The sequence below is a fragment of the Notolepis coatsorum genome (genome assembly GCF_963971535.1).
Source record: "Notolepis coatsorum genome assembly, chromosome: 10".
Classification (NCBI taxonomy): Eukaryota; Metazoa; Chordata; class Actinopteri; order Aulopiformes; family Paralepididae; genus Notolepis; species Notolepis coatsorum.
In genome coordinates this window covers 83,165,950-83,181,988 of record NC_140174.1, presented here as the reverse complement: position 1 = coordinate 83,181,988, position 16,039 = coordinate 83,165,950, and the positions used below count along the sequence as shown (strand labels likewise).

Genomic DNA, 16,039 nt, shown 5'->3' with positions numbered 1-16,039 from the left:
CAGGCTACTGCTCTACTTCTGGTGTGAACAACCAGGCTACTGCTCTACTTCTGGTGTGAACAACCAGGCTACTGCTCTACTGCTGGTGTGAACAACCAGGCTACTGCTCTACTGCTGGTGTGAACAACCAGGCTACTGCTCTACTGCTGGTGTGAACAACCAGGCTACTGCTCTACTGCTGGTGTGAACAACCAGGCTACTGCTCTACTGCTGGTGTGAACAACCAGGCTACTGCTCTACTTCTGGTGTGAACAACCAGGCTACTGCTCTACTGCTGGTGTGAACAACCAGACTACTGCTCTACTGCTGGTGTGAACAACCAGGCTACTGCTCTACTGCTGGTGTGAACAACCAGGCTACTGCTCTACTGCTGGTGTGAACAACCAGGATACTGCTCTACTGCTGGTGTGAACAACCAGACTACTGCTCTACTGCTGGTGTGAACAACCAGGCTACTGCTCTACTGCTGGTGTGAACAACCAGGCTACTGCTCTACTGCTGGTGTGAACAACCAGGCTACTGCTCTACTGCTGGTGTGAACAACCAGACTACTGCTCTACTGCTGGTGTGAACAACCAGGCTGCTGCTCTACTGCTGGTGTGAACAACCAGGCTACTGCTGTACTGCTGGTGTGAACAACCAGGCTACTGCTCTACTGCTGGTGTGAACAACCAGGCTACTGCTCTACTGCTGGTGTGAACAACCAGGCTACAACCAGGCTACTGCTCTACTTCTGGTGTGAACAACCAGGCTACTGCTCTACTGCTGGTGTGAACAACCAGGCTACTGCTCTACTTCTGGTGTGAACAACCAGGCTACTGCTCTACTGCTGGTGTGAACAACCAGGCTACTGCTCTACTGCTGGTGTGAACAACCAGGCTACTGCTCTACTGATGGTGTGAACAACCAGGCTGCTGCTCTACTGCTGGTGTGAACAACCAGACTACTGCTCTACTGCTGGTGTGAACAACCAGGCTACTGCTCTACTGCTGGTGTGAACAACCAGGCTACTGCTCTACTTCTGGTGTGAACAACCAGGCTACTGCTCTACTTCTGGTGTGAACAACCAGGCTACTGCTGTACTGCTGGTGTGAACAACCAGACTACTGCTCTACTGCTGGTGTGAACAACCAGGCTACTGCTCTACTGCTGGTGTGAACAACCAGGCGACTGCTCTACTGCTGGTGTGAACAACCAGGCTACTGCTCTACTGCTGGTGTGAACAACCAGGCTACTGCTCTACTGATGGTGTGAACAACCAGGCTGCTGCTCTACTGCTGGTGTGAACAACCAGGCTACTGCTCTACTGCTGGTGTGAACAACCAGGCTACTGCTCTACTGCTGGTGTGAACAACCAGGCTACTGCTCTACTGCTGGTGTGAACAACATGGCTACTGTTCTACTGCTGGTGTGAACAACCAGGCTACTGCTCTACTGCTGGTGTGAACAACCAGGCTGCTGCTCTACTGCTGGTGTGAACAACCAGGCTGCTGCTCTACTGCTGGTGTGAACAACCAGGCTACTGCTCTACTCCTGGTGTGAACAACCAGGCTACTGCTCTACTGCTGGTGTGAACAACCAGGCTACTGCTCTACTGCTGGTGTGAACAACCAGGCTACTGCTCTACTGCTGGTGTGAACAACCAGGCTACTGCTCTACTGCTGGTGTGAACAACCAGGCTACTGCTCTACTGCTGGTGTGAACAACCAGGCTACTGCTCTACTGCTGGTGTGAACAACCAGGCTAATTCTCGCACCAGCTGCGCTTCAGTGGACTGTGTGTGTGTTTCCACCATTAGACAGGAGGGTACTGGTTGAAAGGCATCCGCATGTTAATTTTGTATGCACAAATGAGTGAAATGTCTCTCTCTCTTTCTCTCTTTTTCTATCTCTCTCTTTTTCTCGCTCTCTCTCTCACATGCCCAGTAACATCTCTCTCTGTGTGTCTCTCTCTTTCTCCTGCTGTGTAGAAGAAGTATAAGGATGAAGCAGAGAGACTGAAGCCGTGCTACACTGTGGTTTCAGACACACCAGAGATGGCGAGAGTCAAGAACAACCAACACAACATCAGCTCTGTGAGAGCTCCACACACACACACACACACACACACACACACACACACACACACACACACACACACACACACACACACACACACACACACACACACACACACACACACACACACACACACACACACACACAGTTATCCACACATACACACACACACACACACACACAGTTATACACACATACAGATCCATGCAGATCACATTATGAGCAAGAATGCATTTACTTATGAGACCTTGTTGGAAAGACCTCTCTGTCTGCAGCTGTTAGCAGTAGCTATGAGTGAGGCGATGGTACAGCAGGTCTGTTATCGTAGGCCTGTGGTCTGTCAGAGAGGCAGACTGGACTGGGATGTAGGCCACATGAACAAATGCCAAAATATGACCTACTTAAAGGGGCACTTCACCAAAAAACAATGCTGATTTATTTTGCACATGATCTCACACACATCAAAAGAATGCAACAGTTTTGCACACATTCATTTAGTTTGACAGTTATTGAGAGTAAATGAGGCAGTCCCCATCATCATGAGTCATCACCATCATCGTTATCATCATCATTGTGGTCTTGTTTGGCAGCTGCGTTATTCCTGGGACTCCAAGTTGATGAAGAGTCTGATGTCTTCAGTCACTGAGACGCCCGAGATTGTCCTTGCTAGAGAGAACACCAAGAACTTCAGCAACGTAGGTACCAGCTGTAACCTCCATTAACGTAGATACTAGCTTTAACCACCAGCAATGTAGATACTAGCTGTAACCACCAGCAACGTAGATACTAGCTGTAACCACCAGCAATGTAGATACTAGCTGTAACCACCAGCAACGTAGATACTAGCTGTAACCATCAGCAACGTAGATACTAGCTGTAACCACCAGCAACGTAGATACTAGCTGTAACCACCAGCAACATACATGTAGGTACCAGGTATCTGTCTATCTATCTATGTATATATATATATATATCTATATGTCTGTCTGTCCATCTCTCTCTATATCTGTCTTGTCTATTAATCCATCTCTCTCTCTCTCTCTCTCTCTCTCTCTCTATTTCTCTCTCTCTCTCTCTCTATATATATATATATATATATATATATATATATATATATATATATATATATATATATATCTCAGGTCCAGTACAAAGATGGCGTGGCCAGTGGAACTGCAGTGATGGAAACACAAGAGATGGAGAGGGTGCGACGCAACCAAGAGAACATCAGCTCTGTAAGACACACACACACACACACACACACACACACACACACACACACACACACACACACACACACACACACACACACACACACACACACACACACACACACACACACTTTCAATGAAGAGTTTGCCATTATACTCTACTACATTTTCTTCAACTGAAAGATATTTGTGACCCGACACAGTCTAGGCCGTCTGGTTAAGGGGCTCATGATTCCTCAGAAAACCCCAAAATGTTGAGCAATTCAGAAATAGGTCAAAATGGAGATATTGGCAATTTTGAGTGCTTTGAAATGTTCTCTATATGTCTCCTTATTTGCTAAACTTAATACGACAAATGGGTTAATTATTGTTAGATTTTCTGACATTAATTATCTTCCTCCCTGTGTGAAAAAACTACAGTTGTGTCTGAGGGGAGTGGCTACTGGCTAAGTACATTCTGTCTCAGGTGTCGGAGAGGAGACACACCAAAATCCGAGACAACGGGCCCAGTTTGTTGGCGGGAAACATTAATATCTCAGGAACTGTTTGTGTTAAATTGTATCTGAATCGGGAGATGATCTTCTCTCCGTCACAATTGAAAGTGTATTTCTCCGTCGCATAAAAGCTGGCTGGCAGTCACATAGAATAATCGTCTCCAGTACGTGCTCCGCAAGTCTGTAAACTTGTGCATAACGGAGTATCGGATTGGGGGCCGGTACCTGGCCGTGGATCATTTTGTACTAGGCGGCGGCCGCAAAGAAAGAATAAAGTTGTTTAAAAGGACATTTCTTTTCTTTTCTTCCGGGTATTTTACTTTGAAAAATTGCCACTTCCGCCCGCACCTCACTCTTTTTTATAAAATAAGTCTCCTGCCATAATGCTCCCCTTTGCGTAATTCACTCACAGCTTGGGTTGTGGTTGTGGTAGAGACATGATCATAATCAGGTCTCCCGAACACATGCGCTGAGATATGGCACCTTTCGCGCACCTACCCCCTACCAGTGAATGCCTCTCACCTGTAAAAGGTGTTAGGTGGGGGAGGTTTTCTTTTTATTATCATCTTTGTTAATAAGACATAGATTGAAAAGTATCCGCCCGATTTGTACAAGTGATGGCTTATTTCGAAGGTAAGAACCTTCTTGTGAAGCTATCTGTGCCTGGTCACATTTGTACAACTCTTTAAATCATCAATTCCACAGTTATCAGGACTAATTTTGAATTTAAAAGGTTATGTCTTAGGATAACTTAGATGATAATGAAAATGACATTGATAAACTTTGGATCCATCTCCCTATCACCAGGTGGGACTGATTAGGGAACTGCTACTATTGTTTATGGTACTACTTGTGCTAATACTACTACTAATAGCTATCATCATTATTAGTAGTATTATTATTATTAGTAGTAGTAGTAGTAGTAATTAATTAATTAAGTAATGTTCTTATTATTGTTGTTGTTATTGGTATTATAATTATTGTTATTTTTATTAACTCATTCAGCGCCAGCCATTATCCCCATCCCTGTAGTCAATGGGCAACGCTTTAAAAGATAGGCATTTTCACTGTGCCTCACGATGTTTGCAGAGCTATATCTATATTCTATATTATAGCTATGGAGACAATACTATGGCTCATTTGACGGTCACTATCTCTCGTCCAACATGTAAAAAATAGTTAATTTCTTCATGTATACGTTCGTATGTTATCCCGTGGTGATTATTGTATAGTTTCAGAGTGATCCGGGCTAATTCCTGGAAGCTGAGTTATGGAGCGCTATGTGCATTTTGCGAAAGTCGTTTACGTTGCTCGCCTGGACACGATATTATTTCCAAATCAAAGGTATATAATAGGTATTATGTTTCATCATGAAGGCATCAAAGGGGGGGGGGGGTCGTTTTGTGATGCTCTGATCATCAGCAACGGCATACGTTTTGAATACTACGTTGATTAGGGATGTCCGATATTATCGGCCTACCGATATTATCAGCCGATATTGGCATAAAAATGTGATATCGGAAAATATCGGTATCGGTTTTCAAATAATTTTTTTTTTTTTTTTTTTACATTTCTATAACCTGTATTTACCCAGGCAAGCAAGTAAGAACAAATTCAGATTTTATTTATTGTCAAAAGTATGTATAATGTTGTGTTAATTCCACAACAAGAGATATGTAATGTTAATTACCTGAAATTATTCAGTTTTTTTGGGGGGGGGGGGGGGGCCCTGCATATATCGGTATCGGTTGATATTGGTATCGGAAATTAAGAGTTGGACAATATCGGTATATCGGTATCGATAAAAAAAACAATATCGAGCATCCCTAACGTTGATCGTTGCGATCAATGTGAAATCATTGTAGGATCAAAAGTAGGATTCGCGTCCCTGACATGAAATGGCACAAAATATGCATCAAGTGTACTGGACGCGTTCCAAGGTGCTCGGATGAAGCGTTTCACTTGCCTGGGTCCAAATTCTCCACCCGGACCATATAAAATATAACACACAGTGTGAAATAAGGTTTCAAAGGGTAGGCGATACTGCCACCTAGCAGGATTCGGCTGGTATTGCACTCTCTGGGTCTCAGAATGAGTTCCAATGATAACACAGAGGTCCGTGACAGTGTATAGAATATTAAAATCGAAAAAAAGAAAAAACGATGATTGGCGCTCAACCGATGGTGAGATAACCTGAGAAATGTCGGGTATGGCGCATAAAGTGTTAATAATAAGAATAATCGTCATCATATTAGTAGTAGTAGTAGTAGTATCATTGTCATTACTATTATTATGTATCATCTTCATTGTTATTGTTGTTGTTGTTGTTGTTGTTGGTGTTGTTGTTGTTGTTGTTGTTGTTGTTGTTATTGTTGTTATTATTATTACTAGTATTATTATCATCATGCTTACTTCATGTGTCTAGGTGAAGTATAAGCAGGGGCTCCAGGCCACCAGTATAGGTGTGACTCCAGAGCTGGAGAGAGTTAGACAAAACCAGGAGAATATCAGCTCTGTAAGTTACACACACACACACACACACACACACACACACACACACACACACACACACACACACACACACACACACACACACACACACACACACACACACCTATTGTCATCAGAAAATTACATGGCTGAATGACATGGCTATAGTCATACAATGCCATTTTAATGACACCAGGACATATTGTTGTATGTCTTGACAAACATTCACACTAGGACTTATTGACATCTTGACACACATTCACACTAGGACTTATTGACATCTTGACAAACGTTCACACCAGGACATATTGGACATATTGACAAACGTTCACACCAGGACATATTGACATCTTGACAAACGTTCACACCAGGACATATTGGACATATTGGCATCTCGACAAACATTCACACCAGGACATATTGACATCTTGACAAACGTTCACACTAGGACATATTGGACATATTGACATCTCGACAAACATTCACACTAGGACATATTGTCTATTTTTGTCTATTGACTTATTTGTGGTCATAGGGCATGTTCTTGAGTAACATAATGGATTTAGCTTTAGCTAACGCTACAAGGTGGTAGACCTGCGAAGAGAGTTGATGAATAGGAACCGAGCCACTGATGACACAGGAAGATATACCCTAGCTCGGGTCATCAGGGGTCACAGGTGATGTGTTGGTTTGAATACTCGACTGTGCATGATGGAAGATTCACTGCTTTAAGCACCACCTCTGGCGGTCAGGAAGGACGAACATATTCCTGGAAAAATTAAAGGATGGGCACCTCTGAGCTCTGTTGTATGTGTGTGTGTGTGTGTGTGTGTGTGTCCGTGTGTGTGTGTGTGTGTGTGTGTGTGTGTGTGTGTGTGTGTGTGTGTGTGTGTGTGTGTGTGTGTGTGTGTGTGTGTGTGTGTGTTGCTCTCGTCCCCAGGCTAAGTACCATGAGGACTTTGAGAGGTCACGCTCAGTGAGCAGCCGGGGACCCACACCAGGATTGGACGACCCCAGCATGGAACGCTTCCAGAGAGTGAATCACGCGATGGGGGAGGCGGGCTATAATAAAGGGATCCACCCTCAAATGGTGGAGTTGGACAGGCGTCCTGGAGGCATTACCGTAGGTCAGTAGCTCCACAGTGTGTCTGGTGTTCAGAAGATAATTAAAATGAGAAGTCGTCTCGCTGTTGGAAAGATAACTTCTGTTTTTTAAGCCTCAGGTTTCTGGCCTTTTTGTTTTGTTCAATTCTGGTAAGAAAGGCTGTGATTGGCTCTAGACCGTACCACCAGTGTCGGTTCTAGGATTTATTAAAGCCAATGGCAAGGTAAATCCATGATTGGCTATTAATTAAAGCCAATGGCAAGGTACATCCATGATTGGCTCTTAATTAAAGCCAATGGCAAGGTACATTCATGATCGGCTCTTAATTAGAGCCAATGGCAGATCTAAAGCTGAGCTCACTACAGCTTCTAAAACTATCAGATTTAAAATTGAGCTCACTACAGCCTCTGAAACTATCAGATCTAATACTGAGCCACACCACATGAAGAAGCTAAAACGTCACGTTGTACAGTTGGACAGACAGGTCCCTTCCCAGTATATCATAATCAATAGTTATGTATGTAACGGAGGTTCTATGAATTCTTCCTGACCGCAAGTTACTCCTGACCGCAGGGAGCGAAAGTGTTGCCTTCACCAATAAAGGTTACTGTCAATGTTCACTAAGTTAGCAGCACTACTGATAACTGTGAAGAACAAGATAGGGCTACCGTACCTTATGCTGGGAGCGGGGAGCGAAATCACTGCCTTCAGACGAGCAAGCATGCTGCATTCACCAACAATGAATGTTAGCTTTGAGTAAAGCACTACTGCTACCTGTGAAGAACAAGATAGGACTACTGTACCTTGTGGTGGGAGCGGGGAGTGAAATCACTGCCTTCAGACAAGCAAGCACGCTGCATTCACCAACAATGAATGTTAGATCACCTCTAAATGTATTTTATACCCTTAAAAGGACCATACCAGTCTAATTGTGCCTTCTCTTCATTACCAGAGATTGTCTCTGTCTTTAACACATTTAATGTGCATAGGTGTATACAGTAAAGTGTATGTTTTGGTAGATCTCAGCCTACAGTACCTTTCACACTGCCATTGATGTTGAGAAGGGTTGAAAATATGTGCTATGAGACTTGAGACACTAGGCATAGGTAATCTACCATTGTGAACATTACTGCATTGTTTATTTTTGCTAACGTTACTGTATTACTCTACTACAAGCTATTCAAATCAATGGTTTTGAGAAGACTGCGTTACATATTCCTAGCAACTTTCAAACTATTTTCAAGTCTCATTTAGTGTTTTCTAGGGCTGACCCTGACTAGTCAAATAGTCGACTAATCGATAGAAAGGAGCCGTAGTCGACTGCCAACCTCTTAGTCGAATGCAATTTTTTAAAGTAATAATATATATATAATGGCGCGCATACCAGAGAGGCTAACTGCCTAAGAAAGACTTTGAAAAAATTAGACCCAGGCAACTACCGCCCTGTTTCTATTCCTACCTCCATCTCGAAAGTCATGGAAAAGATTTTCTACGAACAGGTTGAAAAGTACCTTGCGGAAAAAAATATAATCTACGAATTCCAATCTGGCTTCAGAACATCCCACTTCACTGACACATGTCTTCTCTATTTGAACGACCACATCAAACAAGAGGTGGACGCGGGCAAATACTGCAGCATGGTCATGCTGGACCTCCAAAAGGCTTTCGACACTGTCAATCACTCCATTCTGATTGACAAGCTAAAAGCCATTGGTTTTGATCAGTTTATCAGTGAGCTGGATGCAATCCTACCTGGAGGGGAGAGAACAGATGGTGGAGGTAAATGGTACACTACCCCCCCTCCCCCTCCCACTGAGCTGTGGTGTTCCACAAGGAAGCATACTAGGACCATTACTGTTCCTAATTTATGCAAATGACATGTCCTCAGCTTGTGACTGCAACTTGTTCCTGTTCGTGGACGACTCAGCCCTGCTGGTCTCTGACAGGAACAAGTTGCAGGTTGAAAAAGCCCTCAGCTCTGAACTCGGCAGAATCTGCACCTGGCTCGCTGATAACAAACTATCATTACACCTGGGTAAAACAGAGTCCATTCTCTTTGGATCAAATAACAAACACAGCAAGACCAACGGCTTCTCTGTTACAGTGGGTGACAATATTGTCACAAGGAAAGATGAAATTACATACCTGGGCCCTCATTCATCAACGTGTCTTACGCACAGATATGTGCTTAAGCTGTGCGTACGACCATTTCTAAGCAGAGTGTGGGATTCATCAATTTCAACTTGAACTTGACTTCGTGCTTATATTTACGCACAGCTCGGACCATGCGTACCTGGCGCCCGTTGGTAGAATATATTATTACAACAAGGAAATGAGCTTCTGTGCATTAGTTTCAACACTGACGTATAATCACGTTTTGATTATATTTAAAAGGCTTTACGTTAAACGAAACAAGTGGAATTTCGAAGCTGTAAGCAGAATACAAGTCATATGAACACCCACGATATAGTGTTCTTCCCCCTTTTTACTGTATAAGAAAGAATAAAAAACGCATTGCAATGACACCAGGGTGTATGTGTATTACAAAACCCTTGCAATAATGTGTCTTAAATGAATGAAAAGCATACATGGCAGTGAGATTCATTGTTCTTGTATATGCTCTCGTATTATTGTTCATATAGGCTACCCAATACTGACATCAAAATAGATTGTATGCCTCTAGAAATCATATGCAGCAGGTAGAAAATTTACGGAAAATCCGTCGCGATTTGGAATAAAATTGAGGAGAACTTTAATCCCTGGGTATTAATCAAACAAAACGGAAAAAGGCAGTCATATTCCAGCACGGTCTTTATTAGTGTTTGCGCTGCCCAGGCAGCAATGGTTAATAGATATCATATCCGACATCACCGTACGTGTACACGTCTGTCAGCCTGTCTCATAACACGCTTCCCTCGGTTTAGTCCATTCTTCCACATTTCATGGGGGTGTCCATTACCGTATATGGTTAATCGGGGCGGTTCTGGTATGCAAATACTTAAAACAGTGCACAAGCTCAAACGTAGGACCAAGGTGATATTTATCATGACAGGTGTGCATAGAACCTGTGTACGCACATGTGATAAATCCCGTTTTTTTTGTGTGTGCACAGATTCTAAATTCTGTGCTTAAGTATGGAAATAGAACATTTTCTACGTCACGTTGATGAATGAGGGCCCTGGGTTCCATCCTAGAGGCAAATCTTTCCTGTGACAAAATGGCAACCAATGTAATAAAAAAAAGTTAACCAACGAACAAGATTCTTGTACCGAATCTCCTCTCTGGTAAACAAGAATACCCTGAAGACTCTAACAGGAGCACTCATTCAAGGGTACTATGACTATGCTTGCACCTCATGGTACCAAAGCACCTCAAAGGCACTAAAACAAGATTACAAACATCACAAAACAAACTGGTCAGACTACTGCTTGACCTTACTCCTAAAACCCACCTCACCCCTGCCCATTTTGACAACCTAGGATGGCTTAGAGTAGACAAGAGTACAGCAACTTGCAATGGGCCTGGGCCCTCATTTATCAACAATTCTTAGAAAGTGTTCTATCTTTGTTCTTAAGCACAGAATTTAGAATGTGTGTACGCACAGAAAAATCGGGATTCATCACACGTGCGTACGCGGGTCGTACGCACACTCCGTGTTGATAAATACCATTAAGTTCTACGCTCCACGCTTGTGCACGATTTTAAGTATTTGCATATAGCACCGCCCGTAATTAACCATATACGGTAATGGAACACCCCCATGAAATGTGGAAACATTTAAAAAGCCGAGCAAAGCGTGTTATGGGAGAAATACGTGACAGGCTGACAGACATGTACACGTACGGTGATGTCGGATATGATATCTATTAACTTAAAGACCATATTAACTAATAAAGACCGTGCTTGAATATGACCTTTTTCCGTTTCGTTCGATTAATACCCAGGGATTAAAGTTCTCCTCAATTTTATTCCAAATCGCGACGGATTTTCCATACATTTTCTACCTGCTGCATATGATTTGTAGAGGCATACAATCTATTTTGATGTCGATATTGGGTAGCCTATATAAACAATAATACGAGAGCATATACAAGAACAATGAATATCACTGCCATGTATGATGTTGTAGCCTATACGCCATGTGTACAGTAGCCTGCCTATATGTGATCAATACAAACTTGAACTTGAATTCCATCATGTCTGTGTGCGGGTCTGCGGGAGCAATGTAAATAAGAACGTGCACTGAAAAGTTACAGTATGTAGTTGGTTGATTATTTGTATGACAGTCAGTAAACCCTTGCAAAAAGTATCCGTTTTATTTAATGAATTGAAAACATGCAGCATATGCCTTTCCTCCCGGCAGCGACATGTATTGGGTAAATGCGCATCACTGAGTTGAATCCCTTTCTATTCACATAACTGCATTTGTGATGGAGCTTTGACAGCTACAGTAACAGTCTATTGCTCGATCCATCTCCAATATCACGATGGACCGTGCCATGTAGCCTATGTATAGCCTGCCTATGTGATCAATAAAAACGCGAACTTGAATCCCATCATCATACTTATATGTTGTGTCTGTCCACTATGTTTGTTACTTTGTTATTCCCCCCCCCCTATCTATGTAAAGCGACCTTGGGTCTCTTGAAAGGCGCTATATAAAATGAAGCTATTATTATTATTATTGTTATTATTATTATTATCACGTCTGCGCAGAGCTCACAAAAAAAATAAATACTGTCTTTTGTTTTAGTCTCAGTGAAGTTTCAATGGAGGTAATCTATTCTAACCAACAAATCGAAGTAGAAAGCATTTCGTTGTGGCCAATCTTATTTGGAAACATGACACACAAAATAATAGTATTTGGCTTTTTATTTGAAACAATATTTAATCACGTTTGGAGGTGGGTGTTCTGCGTCTGCCCCCCCCCCCCCCCGTGCCAAACAAGCAGGCCAACCTCTTGTTCGGGCGTGAGCCCGTTATAATTACACTGTTGCTATTTTACAATGAACTATAATGAATTACGGGTCATACAGAAGTTGAACATGCCAGTGTTGAAACTAATGCACGGAAGCTTATTTCCGCGTTGCAGACTGCAATATTAAAATTCTACCACCGGGCGCCAGGTACGCATGCCCTGAGCTGTGCGTAGATATACGCACAAAGTCAAGCACACGTTCAAATTGATAAGTCCCACACTTTGCTTAGAAACGATCGTACGCACGGGTTACGCACATATCTGTGCGTACGCAACGTTGATAAATGAGGGCCCTGGTCTACAAGATACACTACACCACTAAGGTACCCATGTACATGTCGAAATACTTCCCAAAGGTCAGTGAATTCCACAACCACAACACCAGAGGGCGTTCCACAAATCAAGTTCAACCCAGATTCGGCTCAAACAAGGGACTAAACACATTTAGCAATTATGCCACATCAATGTGGAACGCCCTACCCACAGCCGTAAAATAATGTGAATCCCTACCCTCCATCAAAACCGCTCTCAAAGAGCACCTACGGGAGGCTACCATTCGAAATTGGCCCCTGTAAATATCCAAGCCCCCCCACCCAACCCCCTCCAATGTACAGTTTCTTCCCCCTCAAATGTATATACTCTATTTTAGAAACTCTGTCTCTTAAACAGCATTGTATATTTGTATATCTTGTATGTCATAATTGCCTGGATGTAACAGTATACTGTTTATCTGTATGTCGTGTGTCATAAATGTTACGATGAATTGAAAATGGGGGACCCTGATGTAAACAAGACGAAAGTCTTTCTCTGGTCTGCATCCCCTTAACAATTGTGTGTATTGAGCCATACTGTATTGTACCCATTCTGCAATCTGTTAATAAAGTGTTCAATCAATCAATCAATCAATCAAAGAGGATTTCACCCATCTAATGAACACACTAGACAAATATCAAGATGTATCCATCAGTGGACCAATTGCATGCTTTCGCAGAGGACAAGTCAAAGTCAGCTTTATTGTCGCTTCTCATAATGTGCAAGACATACTGTACAGAGAAGTGAAATTTCGTTTCCCCCTTCCCACGGTGTATATAAAAAGAAAAATATCTAATATATAAACATAAAGTAACATATAGGACACTATAAACATAAGTAACATATGGGACACAATGTACATACACTATACAGGCCTATATATACAGTATAAACAGTGGCTAAAAAAATGTATGTTTGATTGAAATAAATATAGGAGGTAAAAGAGAACTTAGTGCACATTTTCTTTTTTAGCAGCAGTGGTACATAGTAAGTATAACTGATAAATAATGGCAATAGAATACAATAGTGGCAGTAAAGTGGCAGTGAGATGATAGATAAGGCAGTAAACTAAAATAAATAATGGCAGTAAAGTAAAGTGGCAGTGAGTTTGTGAAATGGCCGTGTCAGTGGAAGAAGCCTTCAGTCGACTCCTTCAGACACTAAGCACCCCCCACAGCCCAAATTGATTATCGTAAGATTTTGGCCAATCAAAGTCGACTATATAAATCCTTAGTTGGGTACAGGCCTAGTGTTTTCCAATCTTTTCAATACCAATGGGAGGTGTGAAAGGCGTAAAGTTAATCTGAGATCAGCTAAAACACACACCATATAGACCTACGAACACAACATTAGTTAAAGACAAGGGCAATCTCTGGTATTAACAAGAAGTCATTGTCATTTTGATTGGTCTGGTCCTAAAACATATTCTATATTGAATACCAATTTGTATAAATATGTTTTTCCACCTAATTGTTTAATAAACTACTGAAAATGGTTTAGCAGCATCTCTACACCTTTACCCTCATTGAGATGCAAGGATCTATGAATATGCACAGTGGCAACAAGCACCTTGTTTACCTGGAATTGCAATTCGGCAGCTTATGAAACATGTCCAGTCCAACTCAGACTGTGTTACATGTCGTCTCCTCTCTCTCCACAATTACCTCCTGTCACTATTCACTAAAAATTTCTTTAAAAAAGGGGAAATTACTCATTCTACTGAAAATATCTGTGTTTCTCAACGAGTTGATGACTGTATTGTAAAATAGATCAAATAAATGTCACTGTGGCGATAACCTGTGTTTGAAACACAGTGAGTTACATCCTGCACCTTTTTCATTTAACACAAGCTTTGAATGTTGTGTTAAATTGTGTTGGATTGCTATTTATTCATTCATTCATTCGTTTGTTCATTCATTCAATCTTTATTTATACTTGATAAATACACTGAGTAGTTAAACTCATTTACAGTGTCGTCCAGATGTTACATTGTGTCATAGTACGTTAATAAATACAGAAACATCAGACAATCGGAACAATTAAGAGCACATTTAAAAAACAGTGCTATTTTAAAACAATCACATATTGTGATGACCTGATTGGTCATCAAAGTTCTAAACCGACCCATAGACACTAGAGTGTCTAGTTTCAGAGTTTCCTGCAGGGTATTCCATGAAGTAGGGGGCAGAGAAGCCAAAAGCAGATCTACCAAGTTCAGTAGAAACTCTAGGCACTCTTAAGTGTAATACAATGACTGGAGCTACATGTATGCATACACACTGGGAATTATCCTAATGATCGGGAACGATGGAATGGTTAAATAATAAAATAACCTTGTTGTGACCTTTATCTGACCAAAGACCTGAAGGTGTGGAGGACCGACCCAGGCTCTATTTTTGACTTTGACCCAGTGGAGGACAACATCCAGTCCAAGAGCCTCCGCAGGATGTCTGGTACTTGGCTGTTCTACACCTCTTTTCCTCTCCAGCTATATATATTGTTGGGCTGTCAAATGATTAAAATGTCTTAACGCCTTAATCACATGATAAGCTGTGATTAATTGCAATGAATGGAAATGAAAAATACATGTCAAAATGTAACTGTAGGGGGCGACTGGGTAGCGCAGTGGACTAAGCACTCGCCTACCACCGCAGAGACTCTGGCATCGAATCCAGCTGTCAGCGGTACCTCCGGCTTGGTCAGTCATCCCTACTTGGCAGTTGGCAGTGTTAGCGGGTGGGAAGCCGGTGGGGTATGTGTCCTGGTCATTGTTAACTGCGACTCCTACTGGTCGGTCTACTACTCCTACCTCCGCACGTGTTACGTTCCCCCAGTGAAACTCCTCGCTGTCAGGTGAAAAGAAGCGGCTGGCGACTCCACATGTATCGGAGGAGGCATGTGGTAGTTCTACACCCTCCCCAGGCCGACAGTGGGGCAATGCATGCAACGACCAGGAAGGGAATTGGCATAATGACTAAATTGGGATGGGTGAAAAAATACAGAAAGCCCAAAAAGATAAATAAAATTTAATAAAAAAAGATTAAAAAGAAAATGCAACTGTAGGGGCTGTGCTCATGAGGAATGCATGACAACATGGTCTGAGGAAGTAATCACGAGAACGTATTTGTCACAGAAGTCTTCAATAATGTTGAATAGCGAACAATTTTGTGAATAACATAAAAATAATGTATCTTATGTACTGATAGCTTTGTTGACCGACTGTCGAGTCCTTTTGAACACCAGCTAGCATCGTTAGCAAAGATAGCATTAACTTGGCCTGGAGACAGTACTTCACAAGATAAGATAGATAAAGATAAAAAAAAATATATAAACATAAACCACTGGAATGGACAAGTATGTTGTTGACGACTGACTCAAACAGCTGCTATGAG

General features: G+C 42.1%; 2 protein-coding genes across 2 annotated transcripts in view; both read left to right on the top strand.

Moving 5' to 3' along the window:
• The window catches only part of LOC311234986 (uncharacterized protein), a gene marked incomplete at both ends in the record, with an annotated part of 70,566 nt that extends 67,787 nt beyond the window's left edge, over nucleotides 1-2,779 (top strand). Inside the window, 2 exons of the mRNA XM_084322296.1 lie at nucleotides 1,970-2,074; nucleotides 2,648-2,779. Coding sequence (XP_084178422.1) covers nucleotides 1,970-2,074; nucleotides 2,648-2,779 — 237 coding nt within the window. The remainder of the gene's footprint in view (nucleotides 1-1,969; nucleotides 2,075-2,647) is intronic.
• LOC311235153 (LIM zinc-binding domain-containing Nebulette-like) overlaps nucleotides 1-16,039 on the top strand; it is a 489,983-nt gene that overhangs the window by 469,480 nt on the left and 4,464 nt on the right. Inside the window, exon 5 of the mRNA XM_084322511.1 lies at nucleotides 7,193-7,379. Coding sequence (XP_084178637.1) covers nucleotides 7,193-7,379 — 187 coding nt within the window. The remainder of the gene's footprint in view (nucleotides 1-7,192; nucleotides 7,380-16,039) is intronic.